At 69.4% G+C, this 20,757-nt stretch overlaps 1 protein-coding gene across 1 annotated transcript; it reads left to right on the top strand.

The window, feature by feature from the left end:
- Positions 1-4,287: 4,287 nt before the first annotated feature.
- On the top strand, positions 4,288-20,652 carry THRA (thyroid hormone receptor alpha). The gene is made up of 10 exons (XM_051794673.1): positions 4,288-4,411; positions 9,761-9,809; positions 10,656-10,873; positions 12,389-12,450; positions 14,197-14,297; positions 14,379-14,526; positions 14,895-15,100; positions 15,787-15,933; positions 16,048-16,306; positions 17,546-20,652. Exons 3-10 carry the CDS (start codon positions 10,821-10,823, stop codon positions 17,794-17,796), a joined length of 1,227 nt encoding a protein of 408 aa, XP_051650633.1. The 5' UTR covers positions 4,288-4,411; positions 9,761-9,809; positions 10,656-10,820; the 3' UTR covers positions 17,797-20,652.
- Positions 20,653-20,757: the final 105 nt, after the last annotated feature.

The following is a 20,757-nucleotide window of genomic DNA, read 5'->3' as shown; positions in this document are numbered from 1 at the left end:
GGGGTTTGAGTGTGAAAAACTGGGTTGTGCAAACGGGGTGAGTGTGAAAACGGGGGGTGACTGTGCAGGCGGGGGGAGGGAGAAAACAGGAGGGTGGGTGTGAAAACTGGGAGGGGGCAAACACGGAGGTGTGGGTGTGAAAACGGAGGGGGTTGTGCAAACGTGCGGGTGAGTGTGCAAACACAGGAGTGAGTGTGCAAACCCGGGACTGGCAAACAAGGGGGTGCAAGACAGGGTGTAACTGGATGAGTGTGCAAACGGACACCCACGTGTGGGAGGGCAGGCGTGCACACAGGCACGCGTGTGTGAGCTGCCTTCCCTCCCCCGCGCGTGTGTGTGCGCCCAGGGCCACGTGTGCACCCAGACACGTCTGTAGATGCGCTGGGAGTGTGCGTGTTCCTGCACACGTGTGCACACGCAGACACACGTGTGCTCCTGTGTGCAGGCAGAGGCCCATGGACAGGGTGCACGCAGGTACCTGTGCATGGGTGCAAACACACACAGGTGTGCACACGTGTGTGCCTGCACGTGTGTGATGAGAGGTGTGTGCACAGACACGTGTGTGCTCCAGTGTGCAGACACAGACATGCGTGGGCAGGGTGCACACACCTCCACACAGGTACCCACCTGGATACACACACACACACACACACACACAGGTGTGCACAGGAGTGTACTGCAGACACACGCGTGTGCACACACGTGTCACAGCCATGGGCTTGGGCTGCCCACCCACCCCTTCCCTGCAGCACCAGCAGCTAAAAATATCCCCAGGGACGGTGCCAGCCATTGCCATGGCAACGGGAGGATGGGGAGCAGGGCGGGGGGGGGCAGCCCCCTGGAACCCCCATCCCCTCAGGACCCCCAGGATCCCAACACCCCCAGAACCCCCAGAATGTGCCCAGCAGCCCCCCAGCAGCCCCAACATCCTACAACCCTCAGCACCCCAGAACCCCCAGCCCCCTAACACCCTACAACCCCCAGCACCCCCACAACACTCCCAGCTCCCCAACACCTCCCAGTACCCCCAGAACACCCCGGGGGAGCCCCACGCCTCTCAGGAGCAGGGTGAAGCTCCCCAGGGTGCCAGGGTGGGAGCCCAGTCACCCACTGCCCCCCCGGCCCTGCCCGGGGGGGGCTCCACGGCCCCTTAATTCCCCGGTTAATCATTCATGGGGCCGGGGCGCAGCAAATCCCCCCGCGCCGGGGCCGGGATTAGGCGGGCGAGCGGCTGCCCAGCCGGCGAGGGGCCCCGGCAGCGGGGGGGTCCCACTGGGGGGGCCCTGTCCATGAGGAGGGATTTCCTGTGCCTGTGGGGGGGGGCCCACTCCCCGCAGCTGGCGGGGAAACGAACACCACGGGGGTCTCCAGGCAGGAGGGGACCAGAGGAGCTTCCCTGGCACCCCCCGCAGCACAGCACCCCCAAACCCTGGGGGGCAGGGGATGCTGCCCTGGTGGGGTAGGGGGGCAGTGGGGGGGTGCTTGGGGGGTCGCAGCCCCCCGGGGCACTGGGGGGGCGGCCAGGCAGGGGGAAGGCGTCGAGGCCTCGGCGCCTTGGCAGGACGCCCCGGCACAGCTGCCTCCGGCCCGGGGCCGGGGGGGCCGGAAGGGGCCGGGGCTGTTCCCAGCGCCAGGGGCAGGCGGGGGGCGAGCGGGGGCCAGCACTGGGGGCTTCTCCTTCCCACGGGGTCACTGGGGCGACCAGGCCCCCCATTGCCAGGCCCTGCTGGGGGGCACATGGCTGGCTCCCAGTGTTTGGCAGGGTGTGAAGGGTCTGATCCAGAGCCTGGGGACACCCTGGACCCCCCGGCTGTGGTGGGTGCTGCCCCATGGGGGTCTCCGGTGCTGCGGATGGAGGTGCTCGGTGTCACCCCCATCCTGGGGGTCCGGGGGGGCTGCACTGCTGGCTCAGGGCTATATTTAGTGTCTGTGCTGCAGAGCAGCAGGATGAATTTTAATGAGCATGTTCCGGCCGAGCGCCTGCGCCCCAAGAACACCATGGCCCTTCTGCATCCCAAATCCCCCTGGATCAGGGTCTGCTGCAGGGCAGGGGGTCCCCACCCTGCTGAGGGGACACAGAGAGGTCTGAGCTGGCACTGGGGGCACCTCATGTGGTATGAGGGGCTGTTGAGGAGTGTGAGAGGTGCCTGTCCCTGCTACTGGGGTTCCGCAGGCGAACCCCAGCCCTGCCTCAGTGTCCCTGTCGGGGTGGAGGGTGCTGGACGGCCACGGGCAGGGGGATTTGGGGACACGGCGTGGTGCTGAGGTGGCCGAGCCCTGTGGGCCGGGGCAGGCAGGCTCAGCCACTGCCTTATCGCGGGCAGACGGTGTCGGGGGGCCGCGGCCGCGCCGTGTTTGCCGAGGATAAAGTGTACGGAACAGGCAGGACGGGACGGGGGGGCCGTCACGCTGCCGCTGCCCCCGCCACGCTGGGACTTCCAGCCATGGGGACAGGGGGCCCAGGGTGACACAGGGACTAGGGGGCCCATAGGGGCTACAGGAACCATGGGGCTGTGGGGGACCAGGGGCAGCAGGGGGTCCAGAGGGCCCAGGGGGGGCCGTGGGGACACCCACCAGCAGCCCAGGGTGTCACTCTGCCCCGTGCCCTGGGGACCCTCATCTTCTGGGGACCCTCATTGCCTGGGGACCACCATCCTCGAGGACCACCGTCCCCTGGGGACCTCTGTCCCCCAGATGGCATTGTCCCCTTGTTGACTCCGTTCTGAGCAGCACCATTCCCTGAGAGCCGCTGTGCTCAGGGGATCCCCCTCCCCTGGGTACTGCCTGAGCACCCCGAGTATCCCCATCCCCTAGGGCCCCCCCCGGAAATCTTCATCCCTTGAGGACCCCCACGTTCCTGAAAGCCTTCATCCCCAGGGGCCCCCCATCCCCCTCATTCCCTGGGTGCCACCGCACTGCCTGTGCAGCCCAGGGAGGGGGGTACCCACGGGGTTGGAGGGTGGGGGGCAGCCAGGTCGAGCCCCCGAGGGTCCCAGGATTGAGCTGCGGGGCGTTGGGCTGGGGGGGGGGGACCGGCAGCAGCGCTTTAAGCCCGGGCATGACGGGACGTGTAGTCCGGGGGGGAAAAGGGGGGGCTGGGAGCAGGGACTGCTGGGAAGGGGGTGGGGTGGGACGAGCGGGTCGGGGGGCTCCGTTGGGGGGACCCCCAACGCCCTCTTCTGTGAGCCCCCCGGGCTCCCACTGCACGCCACCCCCAGCACCACGGCGGGGTCCGGCTGCGGCCCCACAGCGGGGTCCGGCCCCCCAGCCCCCCAGATCCCCCGGGGGGCGCAGGGGCAGGGCCCCCCGACGTGCTGGTGTCCCGCGGGGCCGGATCCTGCCCGGGGCGGTGCAGGGCCGAGTGGGACCCCCGTATCCGGTGTGTGCCGTCCCGCGGGGCCGGTCTGGGCATCCTGGGGTGCGGAGCTGCCCCCCGCCCCGTGGGCACCGTTCCCACCCCCCGTGGGCACCGTCCCAGCTCCCCATGAGCATCATCTCTACCCCATCGCCACTCCCCGTGGGCATCGTCCCCAGCTCCCTCCGGTGCTGTCCCCAAACCCTGCGGGCAGCGTCCCCAGTCCCCATTGTCACTGTCACAACATGCCCGTGGGTGCTGTCCCCATCTCCCTGTCGGTGCTGTCCCCATCCCCCGTGCACGCCCCGTTGTCACTGTCACAGAATTCCCGTGGGTGCTGTCCCCAGTCCCTGTGGACACCATCCCCACCCCGCCACGGGCATCAGCCTGGGCCTCTGTGGGCACCGTCCCCGGCCCCCCTTGGGTACAGCCCCCCACTCTGTGGTCACCATTCCCCATCCCCGTTGTCACTGTCACGACATCCCCGTGGGCACCGTCCCAAACTCCTGTGGTCACCACCTTCACCCCGCCACGGGCACCATCCCCGGGGCCCTGTGGGCACCGTCCCCAGCTCCCCGTGGGTGCCGTCCCCAACCCCCGTGGGCACAGCTCCCAGCCCCCCCTATGTACAGCCCCCCACCCTTGTGCTCCGTCCCCGTTGTCACTGTCACCACATCCCCGCGGGCACCGCCAGGGCTCCCATCACGCACTCGGCCACGGGCACCGTCCCCACCCCGTGATCCCCGTGCCCGGCGCACCCAACCCCGGGGGGGTGGGGGGGACCACCCTCCCGCGGTCCCCGCCGCTCCCCCGTGGGTCCCCACGCGGGGCCGGGCGCGGCGGGTGCAGGGAGCGGCTGCGGCCGGCGGAGGGGGCTGCGGCCGCGGCGGAGCGGAGCGGGCGGGCGGCGGGGCCGGGGGAGGGAGGAGCCAGCGCCGTTCGTCCGCCGCCGCCGCCGCCGCTGCGCCCCGCTCCGCTCCGCGCCCCGCACCGCCGCTCCGCGCCCCGCTCCGCGCCCCGCACCGCCGCCCCGCGCCCCGCACCGCCGCCCCCCAGGTACGGCCCGAGCGGCCCCGCCGCCCCCCACCCCCGGCCCCGCCGCCCCCCCCGGTTGTTTACCCGCCGCCCCCCCCGGCCGCCCCCCCCGGGCTGAGCACGGGCGCAGTTCGGTGCGTGGAACTGGGGAGGGTGAGGGGTGGTCGGGGCGGGGGGCTCGGGGCCCGCGGGGGGCTCGGGGCCCGCGAACCGCGAGGAAAAAACACGGGGAAAGATTTTTTTTTTTTCCCTTGGAAAATCCGGGCGTTTGGCGTGGGGCGGGGGGGCCGCGTTCCCCCGTGGGGGCGGGGGGGGACACCGCGCCCCCCACCCCCACTGCACCCGGGGCTGCTGCTGCATGCGGGGCACGGCGCTGCCCCCCGCCCGCCACGCCACGCCACGGGGGCAGCCCCCCCCCGGCCGTGGCCCCCCGGCCCCGCGGCCCCCCCGTGGCCGTGGCGTGGCGGCGTGGCGGGGTCCGGGCCGCGGCGTGGCTCTGCGGGGACGGGCGCGGGGCCGCGCCGTGGGCAGGTCGCGGGGCCGGGCCGTGGGCAGGCCGTGGCCCTGTCGCGACGGGGGGGGGAACCGTGGACGGCCGGGCCGTGACGGCGCCCTGAGGTGTCCGTGGGGGCTTTAGTGGACCCCGTGGCCTCCCCCCCGCACCCGCCCCGCAGGGCGGTGGGAATGCTGCGATTTCTTTTATTTTTAAAATTTTAAAATATTTTTTTTATTATTTTTTTCTGCGCCGGGAGCGGAGCGCGGGGGGGGCGGGGGGGGCGGTTCGGCCGCTCCCGGTTGGGGCGGGGGCAGCGGGGGGGCGTCCCCAGTGCGGCGGGGCGGGGGGGGCCCTCCAGCCCCGCACCCCGGGCTTTGCCCTGAGCGGGGCGCGGGGCGTGGCGGGGGCTCCCCTCCCCACGGCGCCCCGCGGTCCCGCGGGGTGTCCCCCACCCCAGCCCCGGGGGGGGCGGATCCTGCCCCCGGTCCCGGTGTCGCCGTCAGGGCGCGGGATGCGGTCCCGGCCGGGCTCCGGCGCGTCCCCTCTGTGCGATGCGGGGAAACTGAGGCAGGGGCGGGCGTGCGCCACGGCCAAGGTCACCCCGGGACCGCGACCTTCAGCCGCGGAGCCGCCGTGACCCCCCCGCCGGGGACTGACACCGGCACCGGGAGCGGCACCGGGAGGCCGGGCTGCGCCTTACCCCGCCTGACCCCCGACGGCACCGGGGACCCCCGCGGCTCCGCCGGGGTGCGGGGGGGGGCCGGGGCCGCCGTGGGGAGCGGGCAAGCCCCGGTGGAACCGGTTTGGGGGGGCTTCCCCGCCCGGGGGTCTTGGCGCAGGGTGGGAGCGCGGTGCGTCCCCCCCTCCCCCCGGCGGTGCCGTGCGGCTGCGTGTGCCCCCCGCAATGGTGCGGGCCCCGCTCCCCGCGGGCCGGCGGCGGGGGGTTCTCGCGTGGGGGTCCCTCCCGACTCCCCGCACCCGCCCGCGGCCGTGACCTTCGCGGGGCCGCCCCGCGGGCGGGGTCCGGGAGGGGGGAGCGCGGGCCGTGCACTCCCGGGGTCCCGCACCCTGCGCAGCGCGGGGGGGGGGGCTGCGGGCGCACCCCCAGACCCCTCCCAGGGGGCGGTGGCTGCAGGAAGCGGGACCCCCCTCCCGCTCCGCTCCACTCCGCGCGCGCATTCCCGGGGCAGCGGAGATCGGAGCGGCGGCGGGGCCGCCCCGGGGGTCCCATCCCGCGGCCCCCCGGCCCCGCCGGACCCCGCGCAGCCGCCGGTGCGCGGGGGCGGGGCCGGACGCCTGGGTCCCCCTCCGGGCTGGGGGGAGTGAGGAGGAGGAGGAGGAGCGGGGGGATGCGGTGAAGGCAGGGCAGGCGCGGGCTGGGCGCCCGGGGTCCCGCTCAGACTGGATGCAGTCGGGGGGCGCAGCGGGGCCGGGCCCCCCCAGGGTGGTGCCGTTCAGGGTGTCCCCAGTGCTGCAGACCCTCGGGCAGGGTCGGGTGGCTGAGGGGACACTGGGGACTGTCGCCTGTGTTCCCTTCTTGGCGGGGTCACGCACCCCTGGGCAGTCTTGGTGCCCTGTCCCAGTGCCCGTTCCCACATCCCAGTGCCCATTCCCGTGTCCCCACATCGGTGCCCACCCCGGGCACCTCGTGGTGGCTGCCTCCCCCCTTCAAGCAGGGCCCCCTGGGGAGGGGACCCAGGGCCCCCCCCCACCCCGTCCTGGTGCACGTGAATCGGAGCCCCCAATTTAGAAACGTCCCATCCCGTGCCAAGGGCTGAGAATAGCTCCCGGCGTCCCGGCACACCTCCCGGGGCTGGGGGCACCCTGCAGGGTTCAGGGCCTGCAGCCGCCCTGAGGCTGAGACCGGGCACACTCAGCACATGCCGGGAGCTCGGGGGTCCCGCTGGGTGACCCCTGTGGCCTGGAGGAGCAGTGACACAGGGATGGGCCTTGTCCTGTGTGCTGGCACGGGGAGCATGGTGCTGGAGATGTGACACTACAGCCATTCCTTTGCCAGGCAGCTCCGGTGGGATGGGGGAACCGAGGCACAGCCGGACACTCGGACACTGCAGGAAGGAGTGGCCGGTGTGGCCTGGGTTGGACATAACGTTACCGGCAGTCCCATGGGGTTCGTGGGGGCTGCAGGGCAGGGTGGGGGTCACGGGGCAGGTCCCCGCGGTGGCGATGAAGGACCCGTCGGACACAGGGCACGTCGGAGGCACGAGGCCACAACCTGGGTGCCCCCTCAGTGTCAGAGCAGGTCACCGTCCCTGCAGCCACCAGCCCACACTCTCGTGGTGGCTTCTGTGAGCCACCAAGCCACAGGGAGGGCAGACCCAGTTCAGCCTTCCTGTGCCACAGCATGACCCGGACCCTGCCTATGTGGGGAGGGGGCACCGTCCAAGGCCCCCAGGGCACAGCACACGGTGGGCTGCCCTGATGTCAGGCCCGTGGCATCCCCCTCGCTGGGGCTGCCCAGCTGCTGCGCATGCCTGGGATTCCTGCAGCCTCCCGGCACAGCACGCAGCACAGCACAGCACAGCACAGCTCGCTGTCCCCGCTGCCACATGTGCCCACAGCACCGGGCACCGCATGGCACTGGGGATGGTGTGCCCTGCACTGATACAGGTGCGGGGTGAGTGCTCGGCACTGAGAGCAGACGCGCGTGTGGCACCTGGCACGGCCACACACACGGGAACCGGCACGTGCCGGGTGCTGCCAGCCGTGCCATGGCAGGTGCCCTGTGCCTGGACACGCTCCCACGGTGCTGTCCTGCCAGACAGCGCAGCCAGGGATCCTCGGGCAGGGGCAGAGCTGTGCCACCCTGGTGCCCACCCTGGTGCTGCCCGGTGCCCACCGTGACGCTGCCCCAGTGCCCGCCGTGACGCCGCAGTGCCCGCGGTGACACTGCCCCGGTGCCCGCGGTGACACTGCGGCCACGGCCGGGCATCGCTGGCCGGTGGCTGCGGGTCTGCCCGCGGCGCCCTGCCCCCAGCCTGCGCTAATCACACTAATTGGCACCGTGGCTAAAGCGCTTAGGCCCTCACCTCCCTGACCCGGCTTGCAGCTGGGCGGGGGGGTGCTGGGACCCCCGGAGCCCATCTGTCCCGGGGGGCAGGGACACGGTGGTGGCCCCCTGGGGTGGCCCCGGTGCCCAGCACCCGCATCCAGCTGAACGGAGGCAGCTGGTGCATTCGCAGAGGGGTGTCCCGTGGGGTGAGTTCCCCATTCTGAGGGTCCCCAGGGGTGGGGTCCATGGGGACCGGGGTGCTGGGTGCCCCCGGTGGGGTGAGGTGGCTCCCGCCGCCGGCCCAGCCCCGGACTTTGCCCCTGGGTTGTTTTCCGCCGCCTGCAACCACCCGACTCAGCAGAAACGCTCCCCTGGGCGTGGGGCTGGGCTGGGGGGGCACGGGGGGGCTCCCTCCGGCTGCCACCCCCTCCCACCCAGCACCTGGTCCTGCAGGTGGGACGCGCAGGTTGGGTGCCGGCGGCGCAGGGTGGGATGAGACCTGACTGCGCTCATCACACGTGTCCTGCTGGAGGAGGAGGAGGAGGAAGAGGAGGAGGAGTAGAGCCGCCTCTCCTGTCTGTCTGTCTGTCTGGGCCGCCCCAGCGCGCCCAGGATTCCTCGAGTGACAGTTCCTGGAGCGGCACCGCAGGCTCCACTGGGTGATCCCGGGGGTGCCAGTGATCCCGGGGGTGTCAGGGGGCTGGTGGGGTCTCGCTGTGGCGGCGAACCCCAACTTTGCGCCGCAGCCCCCCGGCTTTAGCCCTGAGCCCCTCTCATTTGGGGCTGTGCCCACCAGGCCACCCCAGTGGGGAAACTGAGGCAGGGGCGGCTGAGCCCACCCAGCTTTGGGGACACCCCAGGTCCCACTCCATGGCAGTTTCACCACGGTGTCGACGCCCCCCAGCCCCACACATGCACCGAGCGTGTCGGGGCTCTGCCTGTGCGCGGGGTCCCGGGGGAGGGGGGCGGTGGGCGGCGGGGGGGCCGGTGCCCGGCGGGGGCCGCGCAGCCCTGGATCCCTGCCAGTGCCTATACTTGGAAGTTCTCCGCGCGCCGTTCCCATATGGAACAAACATTTGCTGCAGCCCCCGGCTCTATAGGTACCGCCGGCCCCAAACCCGGCCTGGGGCTGCGGAGAGGGGCGGCCAGCCCCCGCCGTGAGCCCCCCAGAGGGGGAGCGCACCCCGGGGGTGGTGGGTGCGCTGCCGTGCCTCAGTTTCCCCGCGGAGGCTGGTGCAGGAGACGCCCCCTCCTCAGGGGGTCTGGGGGACCCCCGGTGCGAACCCCTCGTGCGCCGCAGTGGCGCGGGGTGCCCTCTGCACCCCTGGGTGCCGCATCCCTCGCCCCCCCATCCCTCGCTGCTCGGGGGTGTCCCTGCCTCGGGGGGGGGTGGCCGACCGGGGCGCCCCGTGGCGTGGGGGTGTCGTGGGGGCCCCCAGCCCCGTCCGCTGCGTTTTAAATCCGCCGGAGGAATTTCTGCGGCGGCCAAGACAAACGTGACCTACTTTCTGCTGTCCCCGCGCGGAGCGGAGGAGCCCGGGGCTGGGCACGGCGCCCGCCGCGGCCCCCCCGGCCCCCCCGGCGCGGGCAGGGGGCCCCCCGCGCCCCCCACAGCCCCCACGCCGGGAGGGTCACCGGGAGGTCACGGGGGGGGCTTGTGAGCAGGGCCCCCCCCGCCCCACTGAGGTGCTGGGGGGGTGTTGGGTGGGTGCTGGGTATCCATGGTGATGTGGAACGGAGGGGTGCGAAGGGAAGGGGGGATCTGCTGGGGTCGTGCCTCAGTTTCCCCAACACAGGGGGGCAGTGGGTGCCCCCCAGTGCTGCCCACGCCCTGACTCCCCCCCCCGCCATGTCTTTGTCACAGGAGAGCTCACAGAGGAGGGATTGCCTGGACCCCCAGCACCCCCCACCCCGTAAGTCACCCCTCCCATAAGTCACCCCCCACTCCCAGCTTCGGGGGTGTCCACACATGTGGTGAATTTGTCAGGGCTCAGCCTGGCCCTCAAGCACAGTGTCTGGGGGGCACTCCCCTGGCAGGTCCTGTGCACCCCCACCCCAGTGGGCTCTCCCTGCCTTTTGGGAGGACCCCCCAGCCCTGCTGTGTGGGTGGGGTCAGCACCCACTGCCACCCCCGTGTGTGTTTGTGCTTCCCCCCAGGCTTTCAGCCCTGCACACCTGGGGACACTCTCACACACCTGTGCGTGTTCTCACACACCCCACGTGCTCTCACACAGCCCTGCGCACCCCTGCATGCTCCTGCACACCCCTGCACACCCCTAATGCCTCTCCCAGCCTTGCACCCCCCCCTGCACGTTCTCACACCCCCCGTGCACTCTCTCACACCTGTGCACACTCTCACACAACCCTGCACGCTCTTGCACGCCCTTAATGCTCTCCCAGCCTTGCACACCCATGCACGTTTTCACGTCCCTGTGCACATTCTCTCCCCCCGGTGCACTCTGGCCCAGCCCCGGTGCTGTTGCACACACCCTGCACGTCGCTCCCTCCACGTGTCCTTGCACGTCCCTCGTGCTCTCGCACAGCCCTTGCTGCCCTTGCACGCTCCACGCCTTCTTGCACACTCGTACCCAGCCTTCCCCGGCAGCAGCAGCTCCCGGAGGCCCCCCAGGGCTGCACCCCCCTCCCCAGGGGTCCCTTCTGTGTCCCCTGGGCTTGCTCCTCCTCCTGTCCCTGAGGTCCCCCATTACTGTCCCCCTCAGCCCCCCGCAGGGGTCGGGGCTGACCCCCGTGTCCCGCAGGGTGCAGCCCGGGATGCTGCGCGGTGCTGAGCACTGAGGGGCACCATGGGGAGCGCGGCGTAGCCCCCGCCGTGGCCTCCCGCCGTGGCCCCCCCGCCGTGGCCCCCGCGTGGCGCCGGAGCCCCCCCGGTCGGTGCTGAGCGCTCCTTGATGGAATTGCGGTGAATGGAACAGAAGCCCAGCACCCTGGACCCGCTGTCGGAGCCAGAGGACACCCGGTGAGCCCCCGCCCCGGCGCAGGGACACGCGTGGCACCGTGCCCGGCGTGTCCCCTTCTGTCCCCTGGGCTGGACCTGGCTGTGCCCAGAGTGTCCTAGTGTGCTGTGTGTGTGCCCAAGTGTCCCCATGCCCACTGCACCCCCTGCCCGGTGTGTCCCAGTGCCCTGTGACCCCGTGCCTGGTGTGTCCCCGTGTGTCCCTCGTGGAGGTGTCTGTGCCCTGGGTGTCCCTTGCATTCTCATGCCTTGTGTCACCCCATGTCCCTGCATGGTCATGTGTATGTCCGTGCCCTTTGGTTGTCCCTGTGCCCTGGGTGTCCCTGTGTCGCTGTGTCCCTGTGCCCAGTGTCCCCTGTGTCCCCCTGCCTGGTGTGTCCCCATGGCATCCCTGCGTGGGCATGGATGTGTCTGTGCCCTGGGTGTCCTTTGTGGCTCCGTACCCACTGTGTCCCTTGTGTCACCCCCTTGTGTCACCATGTCTATGTCCCCACACGTCCCTGCATGGTGTGTGTCTGTGCCCTGGGTGTCCCTTCTGTCCACATGCCCCGTGTGTCCCTGTGCCCACTGTGTCCCCTGTGCCCCTGCGTGGTCCTGTATGTGTCCATGCCCTCTGTGTGCCCCTGTGCCCTGTGTGTCCCCGTGCCCACTGTGTCCTCATCCACTTCATGTGTCCCCACGCGTCTGTCCTTGGGTGTCCCTGTGTCCTGTGCATTCCCATACCCCCGGTGTCCCCCACCAGCCCTGTGCCCCACATGTCCCCCTGCACCCCTCTTGTCCCCAGGTGTGTCCTGCCCGGCTGTGCCCCCTTGCCCGGTGTGTCCCCACGCTCACACGTCCCCACTCGTGTCCCCCCCCGGTGCCTCTCCAAGCCCCCCCTCCCCGCGGGGGCCCCTCGCCCCCCCCCGCCCCCGGGGCTATTTCGGGCCCCCGGTGGGGTGGCCCGGCCCGGGGTCACCTTGTGCTGGATCCCAGGACCTCCCCCGCGCCCCCCCCGTCGGTGCCCACCCCCCCCACTTTGGGCCCCCCCCGCGGGGACGGGCGCGCGCGGACCCCCGGCGCGCGCCATTGGCTGAGCCCCCGATGACGTCATTTCCCCGCTCAGCCAAAAGGACATTTTGTCTTTGACTGTGAATGAGCCCCTCCCCCACCCGCCCCTCCCCCACTTCTTCCCCCGCCCCTCCCCCACCCCCCACCCTTTCCTTCCCCTCCCCCACCCGCCACCCTTTCCCTTCCCCTCCCCCCCCCCATCCCGGTCCCAGGCTCCCCCCAGGCGCTGCCGTGTCCTGGGGGGGGTCTGTTCCCGGGAGGGGGATCCCCAAGGCCCCCCCCCCATCCTGCACCCCACCTGTGACATCGCCCCGGTGGGACCCCCGGGCGGGGGGTGCCCCCCTCCCAGCGGCAAAGGGGACTGGGGCGGTTCGGGGGACTATGGGGGGTCTTGGGGGGCTGTTGGGAGTTTGGGGGAGCAGTAGGGGGTCATGGGCACCGTACCAGCCTGTCCCCCCCCCCCCACAGGTGGCTGGATGGGAAGCGCAAAAGAAAGAGCAGCCAATGTTTGGTGAAGAGCAGCATGTCAGGTACAGGGACCCCTGGGCACCCTCGGGCACCCCCAGGTCACCCAGGCACCCCACGTTCTCGCTGGGTTCCACAGGCACCCTGTGTCCCACCTGCATCCCGCAGACACCCCGTGTCCCTGGTGGGCACCCCGGGGTCCCCAAGTCCTGGCCAGGATCCCCTGGACACTCTGTGTCTCAGCTGGGTCCCCCAAAGTCTCATGGGCACCCCTTTTCCCCTGGTGGGCACCCAGGGACCCCTGTGTCCTTGCCGGGCACCCCAGGGTCCCTTGAACACCCCATGTCCCTGGGGTACACCCCGGGAACCCGATGTCCTTGCCAGGCACCCCAGGGTCCCTTGGACACTACATCCCCAGGGTCCCACGGACACCCCTTGTCCCCTGCGGGCACCCCAGGAGCCCCGTTTCCTTTCCAGGGTGCCCTGGACACCCCACGTCCCCAGTGGGCACCTTGGGATCCCCAAGTCCCAGCCAGGCGCCCCATGGATACCCCATGTCCCTGATAGGCACCCCGAGGTCCCCGTGTCCCCCCAGGGTCCCCTGGACACCCCATATCCCTGCAGGGTCCCCCGGGGTCTCCGTCCCCCGCGTCCCCCTCGGCGCCCCCGGGTCGGGGCGGTGCCATCCGGGCGGCAGCGCCCTGGGGTGGGCGATAAGGGGGGCCCCGCGGGCGCTGCCCCCCGCCCTGCCCCATTCCCCGGCGGGGAGCGGCCGGCGCCGGCAGGACCCGATGGGTGGGACGGGGTGGGGGGGGCCAGGGGGGACCCGGGCGTCCGGCTCCCGCCCATCCCCTGCACCCGCCCCGCTCTGGGAGGGGGGGGACGCCTGCGGACCCCCCTATCCAGCACGCACAGAGCACCGGGGTGGGCTCGTGGGGTCCCCACACCTGGGTTTGGGGGGGTCCCAGGTGGGTGTGGTGGTCCCAGGGTGCCAGGTGCCCACACCCCCTCATCTTTTACACCCCCCTGCCCCAGGGACCCCTACATCCAGCACCCACAGAGGACAGGGGTGGGCTCCCTGGGGGGGCACAGGGGTTCCGGGTTGCTGGAGAGCCCCCCCGGGTGTCGTGGGTGCTCCATGCCTCAGTTTCCCCGTGCGGACGGTGATGGGGGAGCTGGGGGGGTTGGGGGGCTGGTCCCCGGGCTGCCAGGCAGGGGGACCCTGGACAATGGTGGGGACAGTGGGTCTTTGTGCAGCAGGGGGATGGGGACCCCCCCGCTGCCGGTCCCCAGCCGGATAGTGGGATAATGGGGGCTTTATTGGTGCGGGGGGCTCAGACACCCCCCACCCTCTGACACCCCCCACCCTCTGACACCCCCCCAGCTTTAACCCTTCCCGTGCCAGGCTGAGGGGCAGCGTCAGGGCTGCAGTGGGTGCTGACAGAGGGGAAACTGAGGCACAAAGAGGGGGGACACGCTGGGGGTGCCTGGCAGGGGGTGTGCGGAGAGTCCCTGATGCTGCATGTGTGAAGGGTCCCTGATGCAGGGCATAGGGGAGATCTCTGACTTGGGGATCTCTGTCAGGGGATCTCTGATGTGGGGGTCCCTGATACCAGGGTCCGTGGTACTGGGTGTTGTGGGGGTCCCTGACTTGGAGTGCCCTGGAGGTCCCTGTCATGGAGGTCCCTGTCACAGAGCACCCCGTGGGCCCCTGATTTGGGGTACCCTGGGGGTCCCTGACTGGGGATCCCTGGCCTGGGGCACCATGGGGGTTTCTGCCATGGGGGTCCCTGACCCAGGGGTCCCCACAGGGTACATCCCTAGTTACCTGGACAAAGATGAACAGTGCGTGGTGTGCGGGGACAAGGCCACCGGCTACCACTACCGCTGCATCACCTGCGAGGGCTGCAAGGTGAGCTGGGGCAGGGGGCTCAGGGGGACTCAGCAGGGCTCAGTGGCGCTCACTGTGTCACCCCCCCCGCGCCTTCCCCAGGGATTTTTCCGTCGGACCATCCAGAAGAACCTGCACCCCACCTACTCCTGCAAGTACGATGGGTGCTGCGTCATCGACAAGATCACCCGCAACCAGTGCCAGCTCTGCCGCTTCAAGAAGTGCATCTCTGTGGGCATGGCCATGGACTGTGAGTGGGGGGGCACGGGGGGGCTTGGCTGGGGAGCTGGGTTGGGGTCCTGGCACCGTGGGGCACGGTGGGGTACCCAGAGCAGCCGCAGGACCAGGTGTCGGGCACAGGGCACTGTGATGCATCAGCGGGGTGGGATACACGAATGGAAGGTCTCGGCTGACTGAGGGGGGTCCCAGCTGATAGTGGGGGGCTGCTGGGGGGTGGGTTGTGGTCCTGGTGCCATGGGGTGGGTTGGGGTGCCCAGAGCACTGTCAGGAGCAGGCTGGGGTGTCACCGTAGGGTGCTGTGCTGCAGCTGTGGGATGCGTGGCTGGTGGGGCTCCTGGCTGGTGGGGGGCTCTCAGCTGATATCGGGGGTCCCGGCAGTGGTGCTGGATGACTCCAAGCGGGTAGCGAAGCGGAAGCTGATCGAGGAGAACCGGGAGCGGCGGCGGAAGGAGGAGATGATCAAGTCACTGCAGCATCGCCCCAACCCCAGCGCCGAGGAGTGGGAGCTGATCCACGTGGTGACAGAAGCCCACCGCAGCACCAACGCCCAGGGCAGCCACTGGAAGCAGAAGCGGAAATTCCTGGTGAGGGGATGCAGCAGAGGGACCCTGTTGCCACCCCAACCCCCTAGCCGGGGTTTGCTGAGCACCCACATGCTCAGCACACACGTGGCAGCAGCGCTGGCAGTGCCAGGGTGTGGGATGTCACTGGTGTCCTTGGGCAGGTGGAGTTGGGGGGGTTGGGATGTTGCTCGGTGTCCTTGAGCTGGTCACCCCCAAAGGGTTCAGGGGTGAGCGGTGACCGAAGGGGACAGCTGTGCCCATGGGTGGCCCCAGCCCTGGCCCTGGCCCTGGCCCTGTCACGTAGCTCCCTCTCCTGGCTGCTGCACCCAGCCCTGCCACACGTGTTACCCGGTGACATGGGGGTCCTGAGGGGGGCACAGGGTCACACTGCACCCCTCCAGGGTGGGGGAAGTGGTCACACCATGCCCCCCCAACGCTGCTGTCCATCATGGGGGTCCCAATAAAGTCACAGCCCCCAGTGCTGCCATGGGGGTCCTGGGGGGTACACATGGTCACACCACACCACCATGTGCCACTGTCCACCATGGGGATCCCAGGGGTGGACAGGGTTACAGCACAGCCCCCAGTGTCCCTGTCTGTTATGGGGGTCTTGATGGGGGGCACAGTCACACCCCACTCCCCAACACCACCACGGGGGTCCTGCGGGACACACTCCACACCCCCCAACGCCTCTGTGCCCCCCACAGCCCGAGGACATCGGCCAGTCCCCCATGGCCTCCATGCCCGACGGGGACAAAGTCGACCTGGAGGCGTTCAGCGAGTTTACAAAAATCATCACCCCGGCCATCACCCGCGTGGTCGACTTTGCCAAAAAACTGCCCATGTTTTCGGAGGTAACAACGGGGGGGGAGAGGGCGGGAGGTTTTGGGGGAGGACCAGAGTGGAACTGCCCAGGTCTGAGTCACACCAAACCCCCCCCCAAACTGCCGCCGTGCCCCCCCCCTCAGCTGCCTTGCGAGGACCAGATCATCCTGCTCAAGGGGTGCTGCATGGAGATCATGTCGCTGCGGGCGGCCGTGCGCTACGACCCCGAGAGCGAGACGCTGACGCTGAGCGGGGAGATGGCGGTGAAGCGAGAGCAGCTCAAGAACGGCGGCCTCGGCGTCGTCTCCGATGCCATCTTCGACCTGGGCAAGTCCCTCTCTGCCTTCAACCTGGACGACACCGAGGTGGCCCTGCTCCAGGCCGTGCTGCTCATGTCCTCAGGTACCCGTGTGCGCGGGCGTGGGGTGGGCACGCTGGTGCCCGGGGAATCGGAGGGTGTGTTGGGTGGGCACCCTTGTGCCCAGGGTCATCAGTATCCTGGGAGTGTGTTGAGTGCCCATCTGTCCTGGGGGTGTGTTAGGTTGGCACTCCCGTGCCCAGAGTCCTCAGTATGCTGGGGGTGTGTCAGGTGAGCAGCCCGATGCCAGAGCTCCCCCAACATTTTGGGGGTGTGTTGGGTTGGCACCCTCATGCTCAGAGTCCTCAGTATGCTGGGGGTGTGTCAGGTGAGTAGCCTGATGCCAGAGCCCCCTCAACATTTTCAGGGTGTGTTGGGTGGGCACCACCATGCCCAGAGTCTCTCCTGGGGATGTGTTGGGTAGGCACCTCTGTGCCCAGAGCCCCCAGCATTTGGGGATCCATTGGATGGGCACCCTAATGCCCAGCATCTGTGGTGTCTTATGGCTGTGTTGGGTGGGCACCCCTGTGCCCAGAGTCTGTGCTGGGGATGTGTTGGGTGGGCACCCTGATGCCAAAGCCCCCCAGCATCTGCAGGGTGTGTTGGATGGGAAACTGTGCTCCCTTGGATTTGGGGGCAGATATGGGGTGGGCACCCCAGTGCACCTAGGGAGCTTTGCCAGGAGGTTGTGGGGTAAGCACCCCAATCCCCAGAGCTCTGGGGAGCTGTGCCAGGCTGGAAGGAGTGGATATCCCAATTCCCAGTGCCCAGGAGCATGGAGTGGGCACTGTAATCTGTGGTGTTGAAACCTGGGCTGCAAAGTGTGGGCATGGGTTGAGCCCCTTGGTGCCCTGGGGACCCCTGTCAGGCTGATGCAGGTCTGTGGGGTGGGAACCCCAAAACCCAGGGGGTGTGTGGGGCACTCAGCCCTGTAGGAGGGCAAATCTCCTTGGATGCCAGATTCTTATATGGACAGAGAGTGCCAAGTCAAAGGGGAGGGATTTAAACTAAAAAGAGGAGATTTAGATGAGATATTGGGAAGAAATTCCTCCCTGTGAGGGGGGTGAGGCCCTGGCACGGGATGCCCAGAGAAGCTGTGGCTGCCCCATTCCTGGAAATGTCCAAGGCCAGGTTGGACAGGGCTTGGAGCAACCTGGGCTAGTGGGAGGTGTCCCTGCCCATGGCAGGGGGTGGGACTGGGTGGGCTTTAAGGTCCCTCCCACCCCAAGCCACGCTGTGATTCCGCGATGGCTCCGTGATGATCCCGTGGTGATTCCCCGCAGACCGGACGGGGCTGATCTGCGTGGAGAAGATCGAGAAGTGCCAGGAGACGTACCTGCTGGCCTTCGAGCACTACATCAACTACCGCAAACACAACATTCCCCACTTCTGGCCCAAGCTGCTGATGAAGGTGACGGATCTGCGGATGATCGGCGCCTGCCACGCCAGCCGCTTCCTGCACATGAAGGTGGAGTGTCCCACCGAGCTCTTCCCACCCCTCTTCCTCGAGGTCTTCGAGGACCAGGAGGTGTAGGGCTGACACCCCCCCCACCCCGGGTCCCCCCAACCCTGCTCTGGCCCCCACACCCCCCAAATCTTTCTCGTCCCCCTGTAAGGACAAGGGGATGCTGCGCCCAGGGCGGGGGTCCCGCTGTGCCCCCCCACGGCCACCCTGCCCCCCCCCGCCCCAGGACTTGACGAATTTTGTTTGTTTGCACAGGGAAGGGCCCCGACGGTCGAGCGTTCCCTTTATTGTCCTTCTCTTCGTAGATTATTATTTTTTAAGCATTTATTTCCCTCCCTGAGAGGCTAAAATATTAAACTAACTGCACTTTGGAAGGAGGAGGAGGAGGAGGAGGAGGAAGAGCAGGGGAGGAGAGGAGGGGGCTCTGGGCTGCACAGGGAGAGGCTGCCCCGGCTGGGGGGGCCGTGGCCACATGCACTTTTGGCCGGGCAGCAATTTTGGGGGACTAGGGTGGGGGGCCAGGACCCCCCCCCATAGCAGGGGCAGGGGCTGGGACCCTCATCCCCATAGTGGGGTGAGGGCCAGGACCCCCCCAAAAGCAGGGCGGGGGGCCAGGACCCCCATCCCCCCTAATAGGGTGAGGGCCAGGACCCCTCCCATAGCAAGGTGGGGGCCAGGACCCCCCCCATAGCAGGGCAGGGGGCACGGGGGGCACAGCGGCAGCGGGGGGACCCCGGCCCATCGGGGCGCAGGGCTGGTGGACCCCCCCAGCCCACTGGGTCTGCCCCGGCTGGGGTGACCCCCCCTTCCCCCGTGCCCTCCCCTTTATCCCCAGATTCGGGGCCAGATTCGGGGTTTTGGGGGTTCTCTGTCTTTTTTTTTTGGGCTGAGAGAAGACAATTTTGTGCCAAGCGCCGCGGACGGTGGGCGCTGCAGGACGCCGGGGGGGGGGGGGGCTGCCCCCCCCCCCAAACCCCCCCAACTTTTCCGTTGTCCTTTTTTTTTTTTGTTGTTTTTCCCCTCGTCCTCGTGGGTTTTGTCGTGTCCGTCAGGAGTTGCAAAGGCCCCGGAGGCGCCGGCGGGGGGGCAGAGGGTGCCCCCCCCAGCCCCCCCCACTGCACTACTGCCCCGGCCCCCCGGCAGCAGCACTTCGGGGGGGCTGCACCCCCAACCGCCCCCCCCAATGCTCCTGGGGGGGCCGGGCTGGGGGAGGGGGGGCTGGCAGGGGGGTCCCATGGGGGGTTTTGGGGGGTGGGAGGCACAGCTGCAATGGGAGCACCCGGGAATGGTTTTATCACCTTTTCCCCCCCCCCCCCAAATTTAGGTTTGTGAATTTTTTCTTACCTCAGGCGGAGGCCGAGGGGGGGCGCGGGCCGGGGGGGCCGGCGAGGCAGGCCGGGCCCACCTAAGCTAATATATATATATATATATATATATATAAATATATATAAAATATATAATTTTTGTAATTAAAAAAAAAAAATCTTTTTACGGGTCGTTTAAAAGCAGAAAATCCCAACACCAGACACGTCCCCCCCACCCTGGGCACAGGGGGCCAGGCTGGGCTCCCCCCAACACCCCAGACACCCCCACCATGGGGGTCATGTCAGGGGGCCCTGCCGGACCCCCTGCAGCCGGGTCGGGGGGCACAGCGGGGCCGTGGCACCCCGGGGTGCCCTGGGGGGGGCACATGCCCCCGGCCCCAAGTACCAGCACCAGATTTGACCTTGGTGCAAAATGTCTTAAACCCCCACCCGGGTGCCTGGCTCAGGGGGTCCCGGCTCAGGGGGTCCTGGCACTGGGGGGTCCCGGTGGCACCGGCTGTGGGTGGTGCAATAGGAGCCAACCACTGACGCCCATGCTGGGGGGGCACAGGGTTTGGGGGTTCACCCCCCACCCCCCCGGCAGCACCAGCCCCAACACGTGCCTTCGGGCCGGGGCTGTGGCACCCGGGCGATGCCCCCCGTGGTGCCGTGGCCATGCCGTGTTCGTGCCATGGCCACGCGTGTTGGTGCCGTGACCGTGCCGGTGCTGTGGCCGCAGGTGCTGGTACTGTGCCGGTGCCGTGGCCGTGCCATGTCAGTGCCATGGCAATGCATGTTGGTGCCATGGCCACGCGTGTTGGTGCCGTGGGCATGCGCGTTGGCGCCGTGATGGTGCCACGTCGGTGCCGTGGCAGTTCATGTTGGTGCAATGCCGGTGCCGGTGCCGTGCCCACACGTCAGTGCGGTGCCGGTGCCGTGCCCACGTGCTGCCCACGTGTTCCCGCGCACCCCCCGCGTGCTCCCATCGCGGGACGTGTCTTAATCAGCCACCGTGACCCCCCCCAGCCGGGCCGGGGCCCCCCTAAGCGGCCGCACGGTGCTCTGGGGCAGCTTGTCCCGGGGTGGGGGGCTCCGCCCGGCCCCCCACCCGCTGCCCCCCGCACGCCCCCCCACCCCCTGCACTCCCCCCGCGCCCCCCGGGCCGTCCCCACGTCTCCGTCTCGCGTCGCCATCGCACGTCCAGCATCCAGCGTCGGTCCCGGGGGTCCACACCGGTGCCCCCCACCCCTCCGCCACCTCCCCGGGCCACCCCCGCCCCGCGTCCCCCCCGTCCCTGCGCCCCCTGCCTCCCCCCCCCCCAAGCACATACCTCATGGCTCCCGGAGCTGCCCCTGCCCGCGGGCGTCGAGCCCGGCCGGCACACGGCCTGGCACAGGGCTCGGCACGGCCTGGCACGGCCCGGCCCGGCTCGGCGCGCCCCACCGGGGTCCCCCACTATGCAGGGTGGTGGCGGGGGGGGGGCCGCAGCCGGCGTCGCTGAATGTAGGGGCGCGGGCCGGGGGGGCCGCGGAGCCCCTGTGACAATCACAGTCTGTGACGTGCGATTTTAAACCCTTTTGTGTTTTGGTCAGGATTTTAAAGAAAGATATTTTTATGGTAATTGTTGCTGGTCTATTTTACTATATATTTATGTAATAAATATATGATGAAAAAAAAAAAAACCAACCAACCAAACCCCCCCCCACCGCCACGCCCCAAACCCGCC

Source organism: Manacus candei, unplaced genomic scaffold (genome assembly GCF_025592945.1).
Source record: "Manacus candei isolate 608988 ecotype Guabito, Panama unplaced genomic scaffold, ASM2559294v1 h1tg000040l, whole genome shotgun sequence".
NCBI classification, from domain to species: domain Eukaryota; kingdom Metazoa; phylum Chordata; class Aves; order Passeriformes; family Pipridae; genus Manacus; species Manacus candei.
Note: the sequence above shows the minus strand (reverse complement) of the source record. Positions and strands in the feature narration are given on the sequence as shown.